The following is a 12,685-nucleotide window of genomic DNA, read 5'->3' on the forward strand; positions in this document are numbered from 1 at the left end:
GGGAGGGAGGGGGGGGGGGGGCACAAGAGCTGCATTATGATTTTCACGTGCGCTGCTGCTGCTGCTGCGGAGACCATTAGGAAGGAAAATTATTGCTTCACGCTGGAATGTTCTCATTCAAGTTCAAGGTAAAAAAAAGAAGGGAAGGGGGTGGGGTGTGTGTGTGTGTGTGTGGGGGGGGGGGGGCGTAATAGTGTAGAACATGAGGGAACATGAGAAAAGTGGTATGGGGAAGAGGAGCAGAGGAAAAAAACATTAAAACAAGAATGAAGGCTCGAGTCGTATGAAAAGTGTGAGAAGAGAGAAGACAGACACACACACACAGACAACAAGAGAGAGAGAGAGAGAGAGAGAGAGAGAGAGAGAGAGAGAGAGAGAGAGAGAGAGAGATTAAGAGAGAGAAAGAAAGAAAGAAAGAAAGAAAGAAAGAGAGAGTGAGGGAGAAGATAAAATGCACCAAAAGTGAGAGCACTGCAGCTGTTGTAATACATCTATAAATAACTGAAATTACAGGCTGCCAGCACTGCAGTGATTTCAATCTCTCTAGCAGCACGCAGTCCCATGAAAACGATGGGGACCATTACAGCAAAGAGAGAGAGAGAGAGAGAACTCTGGGCCAGCTGGTTCTCTACCTCTCTCTCACACACACACACACACACACACACACACACACACACACACACACACACACACACACACACACACACACAGACACACACACACACACACACACACACACACACACACACACACACACACACACACACACACACACACACACACACCCTTCATACAGTGAACTCTCTAGTGACTGATAGACTCAACACATGGGAGACTCGTACACACACACACACACACACACACACACACACACACACACACACACACACACACACACACACACACACACACACACACACACAGCGTCCACGTAAACAGTAGCACAGGACAGCCGGATAGATCTGTGGCATGAGAGCAAGCGAGGAACGGATGGAGGTAAAGAACATGTAGTGCATGAATAGAGAGTGGAGATGGGGGTGGGGGGGGGCGGGGGTGGAGAACAGAAAAAAGCCAGGCAATCTAGAATGCCTACATAAGGCTGTAGCTAAAGCAAATGGGGAAAAAAAACACACGCACAGCAATGAGTTCAAGATGGCGGCAGTGCAGCATGAGCCAGTAGGCAGAGGAGGGCTGTTCAGTTCCTGCCGGCCCCTCCCCCCTCCCCCTCCCTCCCTCCCTCCCGGCTCACTTACCCTTCCTCTTGGCCTCTTCACTGTAGACATGGTTGTTTTTTTCCTTCTCTCTACTCCCCCTCTCTCTCTCTCCAACAGCCTAACAAAAGCCTTGCCCTTTCGCCGGCTTTTTTTTCTTCCTCTTCTCTCTCTCTTTCCGTCTCCCTCCCTTGCCCGTTCACTCACTCTCCCTCAACGGGTTTATGTGGTGTGTGTCTCCCTCTTCTTCTTCTTCTTCCGTCAAGCCTGATGTGTTCCCCCCCTCCCTCCCTCCCTCCCTCCCTCCCCTCCTACTCCCTCCTCCTCCTCCGTCTGTCCGTCCGTCCGTCCGTCGGGTCAGCAGCTTTCCTCGCGGCGGCGGGGGAACAAGGGGAAGCAGAAGTAGTGGCGTGGGTAGTAGTAGTAGAAGAACGACAAGAAAGGGAGGAAGAAGAGGAAAGAGAAGAAGTGTGCCTCCTGGGCCGTTTGGTTGTCCTCCTCCTCCCCCAGCGGGCTGGGCTCTCAAGAGGAGCGCATGGGAGATCCTTCTCTCGCGGGAGAGCCGTGGTGCTGTGGGTGGCAGTGGAGGAGGTGCGTCGTGGCAGTCCAGGAAGCTCTCATTCTGCCTCCGTTTCTGCCGCGCGCTTCGGCCGCCGTTCCGTCTCCCGGCTCGCTCACTCGCGCACGTTATTTGCGTGTGTGTGTGTGTGTGTGTGTGTATGTGTGTGTCAGATCTGCCGTCTCCTGCCTCCTCCGTTCTCCTCCCTACTCATTGATTCTCCCTCTCTGTGTGTGTTCCTCTCTCTCTCCGTGTCTTCTCAGGCTCTCCCGCTCTCCTCTTTCCGTGCCTTTCCGCTCTCCCTCCTCTCTTCTCCTCCTCACCTCCTGGGATAAGGTAGGTTACTCCTTTGTATACAAAAGGCTTTTGTGTTGGCTCTCGCTTTGCTCGCTCGCTCAGTTGGTTGTTCTTTTTCTCCTTTTTCTTTCCCCCCCTGCTTGTTTTTTTTCCCCCTATTACTCCTTTTCCTCTCTCTCTCTCTCGATCCCCTCCCCTCCCCTCTCCTCTCCCTAGCTGGATGGGGCGTGTATGGCGAGCGAGAGTCTCCGGCAGGCAGGCAGCGCGGCGGAAAATGAAAGCACAAAGCAGCAAAATGCATCAGCATGAATATTAGAGATGTCGTTAAAACCCGGACTCGTTTTTCCTCTCTCTCTCTCTCTCGCTCACTCACTCGCTCGCTCACTCACTCTCTCTCTCTCTCTTTGGCCCTTTGTAAGGAAGTAGGCCAGCAGATGGTGCTAGCAGTTATTACATTAACTTTGACAATTTAACCCCAAAAATACTGTATCTAAATATACAAGAGCACAAGATTATTAACACATGGCTTGGGTTTCAAATAGGCTGCTGCCAACGTACCTGAATGATTTCTGCTTAATTAATTATCTCATAAAAACAGTTAAAAAAAATTACTATTATGACACATTTTGCAACTGATTATGACAATTTTTGTGACCTACAAATGCCACAAACACAGCATGCCCCCCTCCCATTAAACCTCTGGCAATGTCATTCAAGTCAACACAGTGAGTGCGCTGCTTCCTGGGCAGTGAGTTCAGTCACAATCTGACCACCCACTTTCCCGGAGGAACATTCTGCAAGTGAAGCTCTGGGGAAGGGCCGGAGGGGATGGGCCGGAGCTTCCTGCCTCCCCGCCCCGGGACAGAGAGAGACAGCCTATGAGGGGTCTCCTTAGAGCATGATGCAGTGGCCATGTGCACCGGCTGGCACATGGCGGCAAGACATACACAGACGCACATGGCTGGCGTGAGGCCAAACACAGGTCACTGTCAGGTCAGAGCAGGAACCCTTTGCATGCATTTTGTCCAAAAAACAAAAATAGGGCATATACAGTATTTGCACACGAGTGCACACACACACACCCACAAACCTGCACAGAAACCCTTCAGATTAAGAAGCAGATAATATCCTTTTCAATGCCTTTCATTGTTATTTCCCCCCAAAACAACAGCTGATCCTCTGGGAGAGGACATGAAAGGGCAACGCCATGTGTTATCTGTATATCTGTAGGGAAATAGCCTCAATTTTCATTTTCTCCACGGGGACACTTGGCTTCCATTCATTTCTAATAGGAGATTACTGCTTTACTGCCTTTTTGTGTTCCTGATCAAAGCCACGTGCTTTGTCTTCCGGACCGCAGGAGAGGAACATAAAGAGTTAAACTATTATAAGTTAGTTTGTTTATGCTTTACAGACAGACAGACATACAGACAGACAGACAGACAGACAGACAGACAGACAGACAGACAGACAGACAGACAGACAGACAGACACACACACACACACACACACACACACACACACACACACCCCTTTAATAACAATATGAATAAGGCTTTGAGCTACTTCAAGTATGGTTGAGTGAGTGAGTGAGTGAGTGAGTGTCCACTGTCCAGGGCAAGCTTAATATGGAATTAAAGCATTGCCGAGGAGCACATGTGGGCTCTATAACCTAAATACACTTGTGTACAACAAACCCATGTGTTTAGCTTATGCAGCCATAAATAAATGACCTTAGTGTGTGTGTGTGTGTGTGTGTGTGTGTGTGTGCGTGCGTGCGTGCGTGCGTGCGTGTGTGTGCGCATACTGTCTGTGATACAGGCCTTGGAGTTTGGACCCAAAAGGAGGAGGGGAGAGCCAAACGACAGATGCACTACATTTCTGCTGGGAACCCAACCAACACACAACCACTATCCCTGACAACACCCAAACCAAAGCTACATTAACTATGTTGCAATTATCAAGCACAGAAGTATTTCCAAAGCAGACTCTTAGTCACCAAATTGTTTTTTCCTGATCATCAGAATGCATAATAAATAAGCATCTGACTTAATGCCAACATTCCTACTTTTGCCATGTAAAGAAAATAAAAATAAAATAAAAAGTCATCAACGCTGCAGAGAAACACAGCATCAGGCAACCGGCCTTGTGATGCATGGAAAGGTGCTCAGTGACAGGGAAGAAAAATAAAAAAAGGTTTCAACAACACTCAATAAGACTTTTATCTGCCCACATAGCTCTGATGGAATAAATGTTCACTTAAACTGGAAATAATCTGTGTGTGTGTGTGTGTGTGTGTGTGTGTGTGTGTGTGTGTGTGTGTGTGTGTGTGTGTGTGTGTGTGTGTGTGTGTGTGTGGCGCACGCGCTTGAGTGCGTGAGCATGTGTGTGCGAGTGTGTGTGCTTGCAGGCGGAAAAAGGAGAGCAAAGCGAGGGAGGGAAAAGAAGGAATAGTCAACGAACGTACGTACACATGCATGAGCAGTCACATGGCAAAAGAAGCTACAGCTCCTTGGCAACCCATCGGTTAATATGCAAACGAACTTGGCAGCTAAGAGGGGGCGCGGCTTCCCCTAAAGACCGGGGAGGGGAGGGGAGGGGAGTAGAGCGGAGTGGAGGCAAAGGGAGGGGAGGGGAGGGGAGTGGAGGGGAGGGGAGGGGAGAGAGAGTTGCCGAGAAGAACCCAGTGGGAGGGAAATAAAATGAAAAAAGCAGGAGTTATGGGAGGGTTTTGAGAGTGTGCATCCATGCACGCACAGCCGCACACGTTTGTGCGCAGACAAAGGCACAGGTGTCAGTGCAACAGAAGTCCATTATTACCTCATCACAGGGCCTACATTAGTGGCCGGCGGGCTGGCTTGTTTTGCCTGCGCCGCCCCGACAGACTGGTCACTAAAACGTACCATTAGAGAACACAGGAGAAGACTGAGAGCAGCAGACGTACAGCACTGATGATGGGCTGGACGTGACTGGATAGTGGATACCAATCACTGCTTTACAGTAGAGCCCGACCTACATACCGTAACGCACTGGACGATACAGTAATATCGGTCATTCCTATTGGACTGCATTGATGACATCCGGCAACGGCAATTCACCCTTTGTTAGCCTCCTGGTTGGTCCCTGACTGACCAGCCAGCAGGCTCTATCTGCCTTGTCCCGCCCTGGTTCCGCCTTTTTTATGTTGAATTAGCTAAAACATATTTTTTAGAGGAATAAAAACATTTAAAAACATGCTGATTCACTATGCTGCCACTGAGCAGCTCCAATTGACTGAAACAAAGTTTGAAATTAGAATTGAGCCCACAGAATAACAATATGAACCAACTGAATTAACATGGCAGTGGATGGAATGTCCCACTGAATGTCCCACCACGACACAGCAACCAATGGGTGTGGAGAGGGGCAGGACAATGGGCGGGACTTGACAAAGGGTGAATTATGCAGCCAAAATATCCAGATGTGTTACCACATAAAATGTTTCAAGAATAGTACCGTATATTGTTATGATTGCGACCGTCAGCAATCAAAACCTCCACCGCCTGTCTGTCTGTCTGTCAGTCCGTCAGTCCGTCAGTCTGTCTGTCACGTCACGTCACACTTTTGCCCTTCTCATATCTCCGCCATCGTTGCCCCTATCCATGTGAAAATTTCCACACACACTCCTTGTCTCCCAATCCACAACCTCCACCCTTCCAGGGACCCCCGCAGCTCCAGGGACCCCCAGGGACCCCCGCCAAAAAGCTAAAAAACTACGAAATGACATTGTTGCCCCTATCCATGTGAAATTTTCCACACACAATCATTGTCTGCCAATCCACAACCTCCACCCTTCCAGGGACCCCCGCAGCTCCAGGGACCCCCAGGGACCCCAGCCAAAAAGCTAAAAAACTACGAAATGACATTGTTGCCCCTATCCATGTGAAATTTTCCACACAAAATCATTGTCTGCCAATCCACAACCTCCACCCTTCCAGGGACCCCTGCAGCTCCAGGGACCCCCAGGGACCCCCGCCAAAAAGCTCAAAAACGACCAAATGACGCCCCCAAATCGCCTGCTCACCGCGTTGCTCTGCCACAGACAAAGAGATGTCTACACACATCTCGTCAACATGGATCTCCTCTTTTCTCACATGCCCCTCTTCTAGCGCCACCATGAGGCCGGTTCTTGCAAAACACATTTACGGACACAGCTCCTACAATTTCTGCCCTAAAATCACGCAAATCGGTACACTGTATGTCTACACTCACGTCTTCAACATGGATCTGTCCCATATAGCGCCACCTTCAGGCCGATTTTTAAAACACATTTTTGAACACTGCTCCCTAGTGTTTGACCTAAAATCACACAAATCGCTACCCAGTATGTCTACACTCATCTCATCAACATGGATCTGTCCCATATAGCGCCACCATCAGCCCGATTTTTTTAACACATTTTTGGACCTAAAATCACGCTGCGACCTGACGGTCGCTTATCTCCCGATTAGGGAGTCTTACTGGTGCTAGGTTCTTGGTTTACTCGTGAAGTAATCCTAGTTTACTGAGGCACTACCGTGTCTCTCTGCATTTTATGTACCGGTATGTGTTTTGTAAGTCACTCTGATTAAGAGCATCTGCAAATGCTAAGTTTCTTTTTTTGTACAAAATATCAGTCAAAACATCAGTAATGGTCTAGGTACTGTAGGAGTCTCCAACACCGAACAATCAGGCATTGGTCGGCCTTTACGTTTAACACAACACATGAGACTGAGATTGAGATTATAGGCATGAAAGAGGTTGCAGGTACAGTACAATGCCAAAGATTAACACCTTGGCATTAGCAGGGATTGGATCTGTGACCGTTTGGTTACAGGACAGTGTGTACCGGTATGTAGCCCTTATAGTAGGCCTCATGAAAGACATTAACCATGTTGATATAGAAAAAATCAACAAAGTATATAGGGTTAACAGAGACCTTGCAGAAAAATGCCGGTGGGCAAGGTTGGGTATGAGAAAGAAAAAGAAACATTCCGCAGTACAATGTTTGCAATGCTGCAACCATACTTGGTGTCATTTAATCCTGGTGGCAAATTACATATTTTTTCTACTCTAGGTCTGCTGCAGGCCTGTCACAATTAAGAGAATTGAGATAACCACAATTATTACATATAAATTATATTGTTGTAAGTATAAAGTTATTAAATATATCAGCCATTTCTTTGTATATTTAGGTTATTAAAAGCCAAACAGAAATGTAATTTGTATTCATATGTTCCAGTGTTCAACTAAATCATTAACCTCAGGTGTTTGGGTGGCGCAGCGCTAAAGTCCCTGCCCAACACCACAGAGGTTGTGGGTTTGAATCCACCGTGGTGCAACAGGCGTTTTCGGGCGCCTACACGAACACAATAGGCCCGGGGGCGGGGAGGGTGATATTGGTCATTGCATGTATTCCTATGGGCTGAGGCAGCACCTAGGGCTGTCACGATATGACATTTTACATGACGATTAATTGTCACTCAAATAATTGGCGATTAACGATTTAATTGTGTTTTTGTCGTTGATAATTACATTTCTGTTTGGCTTTTAGGCTTTGAAGTTGTACATGGTAGATATGACACATAACCTAAATATACAAAGAAATTACCGACATATTTGACAACTTACTACTTTAAAAATAACTTTGATAGTGGAAATAGCCGATCTACAAGCTCACAACGCGTCGCGATGCGACGCGTTGTGAGCTTGTAGATCTGCTATTTCCACTATTTCGGAAATTTTTCAACATTCACGATTATGACGATTATGACAAAATAATTGCGATAATGTCAAATCACGATTAGACGATTATGTAATAATTGTGACAGCCCTACCGGCACCTGCCAGCAGGGAGTGTTGGGCAGGAGGAGAAGGACGAAGGTGGGGGCTATACAACAGCAGTGACAACACATAAATGTGTTTGGGGAGGAATCAATTGGTATAACGACTAAATTGCGGAGATTTTTTTAAAGTAAATCGTTAATCACAATTATTTTAGTGACAATAAATCGTCAAGTAAAACTTCTTGATCGTGACAGCCCAGCCCTAGTCTGCGGTGCTGCAAAAATGTCCTCTGCTAGGTACCGGTACAAGGTTGGGCATCTGTTTTATACCACTTTGCCATAGAGTCAGCCATGTAAGTTGAAAACAAGGGGTCCTTCCACAGTGGGGAGTGCAGAGCTCCAACATGATAAGTGTAGGGGGACTGCTGTATTACATGGACGTTAATTTAACACTTTTATAAAGGAAGGGTGGCCTAAATAAAGGCACTTAAAAACAACAACGGTAGTATCGCAAGCCGTGGCGTTGACCCACTTACTTACACACGCGGGTGACAAATTCTTAACTGCAACAGCCCCTAATAATAACCCTACAGACCTCACCTCCTTAACCATAACCAACCACAGCCTCAACCTACAGTACTATGGCCTGGTTAATGAAATATAGATTACACTGTCAAGTCTACTGGAGGAAAAAAAAGGATTAGGTCAAGCTAATTAGGCCTGAGGCAGGCTGCCAATGTGAAGCCGGGCTTGGTGCGTGTAAGGCAAAAAGTGAGGCAATGCTGTTAAATGACACGGGATGCGGCACACACTGATGCTTCCTCAACCAATTAAATACAGCATGAGGTAATAATGATCCTTTATGTGGGGACCAGACGTAGAGGATCTGAACTGGCCGGGCTGGGCCAAAGAATTTCCCTCATAATATGGGGTTGTATAAAAAAGTCTAGAACCCCTGCTCTAGAGCAGTGGCTCTCAAAGTGGGTTCCAGGGACTCTGTGGGTTCCTATATGGGGGTCTAAATTGACCCATACAAGTAACTCTGACAGTATACAAATGGACCAACTGGATCATTTGGTATTTTGTACACTGTCAGAGTTAAGGGGAGACCTTGACATTTGAAAGTTTGAGAAACAGTGCTTTAGACTGTGCCTCTCTCTGCTGAAAGGCAGGGATGAGCTGTACCACGGCCAGGCCTATAACCTAGAGAGAGACTCTAAACTGCACTAGAGAGACAAGACAGGTGAGGATGGTGGGAGGAGGTACTGTAGATGAGAAAGCATGCAGCAGTTCACCATCACCACCGCCGTCAATAACATTACTTTAATATAATAATAATAACTAGTAAGACGCCTCAGGGCGACATGCGCGCCAATTCTTTGCCATCTGGCCAGTGATGTATATCGGACCAGTTACCCATGTATGGAGACCCCTGGTAGTCTGGTACCGATATATGGAGATCCATGTACTGTATATGGAGATATGTTGTGAGAGCCCAAACATGCTTACACAAGTTATTCGTTATGTGAAAGTCCTAAGATGTCTATAACATCTGACTAACTAACATCATACGCTTTTATGCCCATACATGGAGATCCCTGTCTGTAGAACCAGCCACACAGATTATGGGCTGTCTTGGCCATCTGTCTTGGCCATATATGGATTCTGTTAGTGTGGTATGTGGCCGATGTGGCCTCCATATATGGGCATTTCCATATGAAGTCCTGTTAGATATGGGCTTAATATTGATGACATCAGGGAACTCCATATATGGGCATAAAGGGGATTCTGTTAGTGTGCCATCACAGTGAAGCCAGAGCGTGATGTCAGAGCGGCAAACCAATTGTGTTAATTATCTTTCTTTTGATACAGTACATTTACTTTGTCCTGCACCAGCGACAGATTATATGGATGTGCATAACGCTACCTTTTGAACTTGGCCCAAGGCTACTCCATAAAAAGAATGTGAATTAATGAGCCTCAAATCCTAGTACCTTTCCACCGGTGATACCATTTGAAAATAAATTACTCAAAATTAGATATCCGCCAACTAAGAGGCTGTCTGCAACATTGTTTGTTACAGGCTCAAAACAGTACATAAATACATCTGTGCATCAGCTGTTCAAGCTATATATTAAAGGGATATTCCACTTAAAAAAAAAACTCTGCCTTGCATGAGTCTGCCTCCCCAGGCTCAGGGCCTCTCCACATACACACCCATTGTAACTTCAAACTCCATTTTAACCATGATAGATTAATTGAAATATTTTTATTTTATTTATTTAATAATTTTGTTTTGTATTTTAATGTTTCTCATTTTCCCAAAGAATTATTAAATAAATGAAAAGGGTTATTGAGAAAACACGGCCTGCTCACGTATTAGGAGGGTAGTACGAGTCACCCATTGAAGTTGCAATGGGTGTGTACAGTATGTGGAGAGGCCCTGAGCCTGGGGGGGCAGATAACATTTACATCAAATATCTAAATATTGAATGAAGTAAATTAAAAACTGTTCAGGGTGTTCATAAAAGCCTGATTAGATGATAAAGTGACCAAAAGTTTTTTTGAAAGTGGAATATCCCTTTAAACCTCAAATCAAACAAGCAGTAAGCAATGTTTTGGTGTGTGTGTGTGTGTGTGTGTGTGTGTGTGTGTGTGTGTGTGTGTGTGTGTGTGTGTGTGTGTGTGTGTGTGTCTGTGTGCGCGTGTGTGTGTGTGTGTGTGTGTGTGTGTGTGTGTGTGTGTGTGTGTGTGTGTGTGTGTGTGTCTCTGTCTCAGTTATTTATAGTAAACAGTAACACCCATAAAGGCCTGCTCTGACGACCAGGCCAAGACACACACACACACACACACACACACACACACACACACACACACACACACACACACACACACACACACACACACACACACCAATGTTCTATCTCGTTCTGTGTTTTTCACACATAATTTCCTTTTCTCATACAAACACCCTCTTTCACGCAAACACACACACACACACACACACACACACACACACACACACACACACACACACACACACACACACACACACACACACACACACACACACACACACACACACACATAAACGATCCTTTCCACATTAATTCCTTGCAAATGCAACCATTAGCGAGTCGCACTGGGACACCATTAGTGAGGCCGGGCCGTACTAGAGAGGTGCTGTGTGACAGCCAGACCCCTGGCGCGCCCTCCACTATCTCGACTGCACTGCTCTTGTTATTAAAACCTCTTGGCTTAGTGGATAGTTTAATAACCTGAAACTGTTAGCTCGCACAGTATGCAGGTCAGCTAATTGGCTCCTTCATTTAATTAAAACAGTCACTGATGGCCATTTCCGTGCATGATAAGAGGGTTTAAGAGTGAGCATGAATCTGCATGGGGAGGAGCAAGTATTTGGAACCCGGTTGGGTCTAGCTATGACTGTTCTGGACACAAGGGGGAGACAGCGAGGGGAGACACCAGGCATGGGAGGTGAGGTGAAGAAGAGGTCTTAACTTGGAGGCGGTCACTCACTCTCAGCTGCCTGTAATTTCATTTTAGGAGAAGGGTGTTTTAATGTACTGAATTTAAAAATGGTTTACTGAGTAGGAAACCACCAATTGGAACATCAGGACTGTACATTGTACAGGCTTTTCAGAATGTGACTGGGTAAGAAACTGCCACATACATACAGCATGTTAATTTTATTACATGCAGCGAACACTACATCATAATTCATACAGTACATTAAGTAGGTTAGTATTGTGGCTAATTCTAGGTAATTAACAGAATTCAGGGCATGTGAACAGACAATGTCATTTGCTGTAGAAGCAGTACTGTACATCTGAGGAAACACCCCACCACCAGAGTGGTCTGGTGGTGGACAATCTGCTGCTGGCATATTGAATATTGACATCTGCAATGCATAAATAAACATTGTGATGATAACACTTCTTGAGTCGCATCAATGCCCGGCACAAATTAACTCAGGAGCAAGTGGAAAGACTATTCTTCTGCCAGCACGGGAGCAAGCAGGGAAGCCGGTCAGAACCACAGACCACATTCCTTGAGCAGTGGCCAACCCACCAACTCTGTGAGGCCCATCACCCCTGACACACGCACACACGAGTGCATGCCAGGAGCATTCCATCAACTATACTTAAGCCTTATATTGTTGCTGTCGGGCAGAAACCTCCTATCTCCATATTCTAACTTATCTTTTCGTACATTAATGCCCTACTACAGCGTCACACAAAAGTATCAAAAGTAGCATATCCAGCCCTCACGCCACGTTTCCAGCTTGTAATTCTGCTACTTTTGCTACTTTGGAATTTGAATCCTGAAAAGTAACAGTCTCTGTATACCCTACGGCGAATATCGATTGTTTTTTGTTGTTGTTTTTTTAGCAAAGTTTTGCCTATAATGATATGCTCAAAATAGGGACGGCCAGGGTTAAAGTGGTAAAAAGTGAAGCACTCTGCATTTGCTAAAGGACAAAACAAAAGCAACCAGAATGGGAGTGAGGAGAATGACACTCACCGAGGGAACACCAAACAACACGTTGGGCCTGCCATCTTCTGTGTGTCCTGTGGACAGGTTGGCTCGCTCACAGCTCTCATTATCCAGTAAGTTGATGCTTGCAATATATAGGCTCGACCTCACATCTGAGGCTTGTACACAATGCTCTCAGAATATAGCCTAGACCTGACTCTGTCGGTCAGACTGGCTGGGGAAAAAGGTACAGGCAGAGAGAATCGAACCAGAGAACCTCATCTGTTAAGAGTCTGCTGACAGACACCACTAGACACCAG

The 12,685-nt window shown here is 46.2% G+C and overlaps 1 protein-coding gene across 4 annotated transcripts in view; it reads right to left on the reverse strand.

The window, feature by feature from the left end:
• Positions 1–12,685, reverse strand: part of chd9 (chromodomain helicase DNA binding protein 9) — a 163,058-nt gene that overhangs the window by 107,667 nt on the left and 42,706 nt on the right. The window contains exon 1 of one of the 4 annotated variants that reach the window (XM_080729296.1): positions 1,254–1,369. The exons of the other annotated variants lie outside the window; for them this stretch is intronic. Coding sequence (XP_080585422.1) covers positions 1,254–1,283 — 30 coding nt within the window. The 5' untranslated portion in view covers positions 1,284–1,369. Of the gene's footprint in view, positions 1–1,253; positions 1,370–12,685 lie in introns of those variants that run through there. 4 annotated transcript variants of the gene reach the window in all.

This window comes from Nannobrachium achirus (genome assembly GCF_963921795.1).
Source record: "Nannobrachium achirus genome assembly, chromosome: 7".
NCBI lineage: Eukaryota > Metazoa > Chordata > Actinopteri > Myctophiformes > Myctophidae > Nannobrachium > Nannobrachium achirus.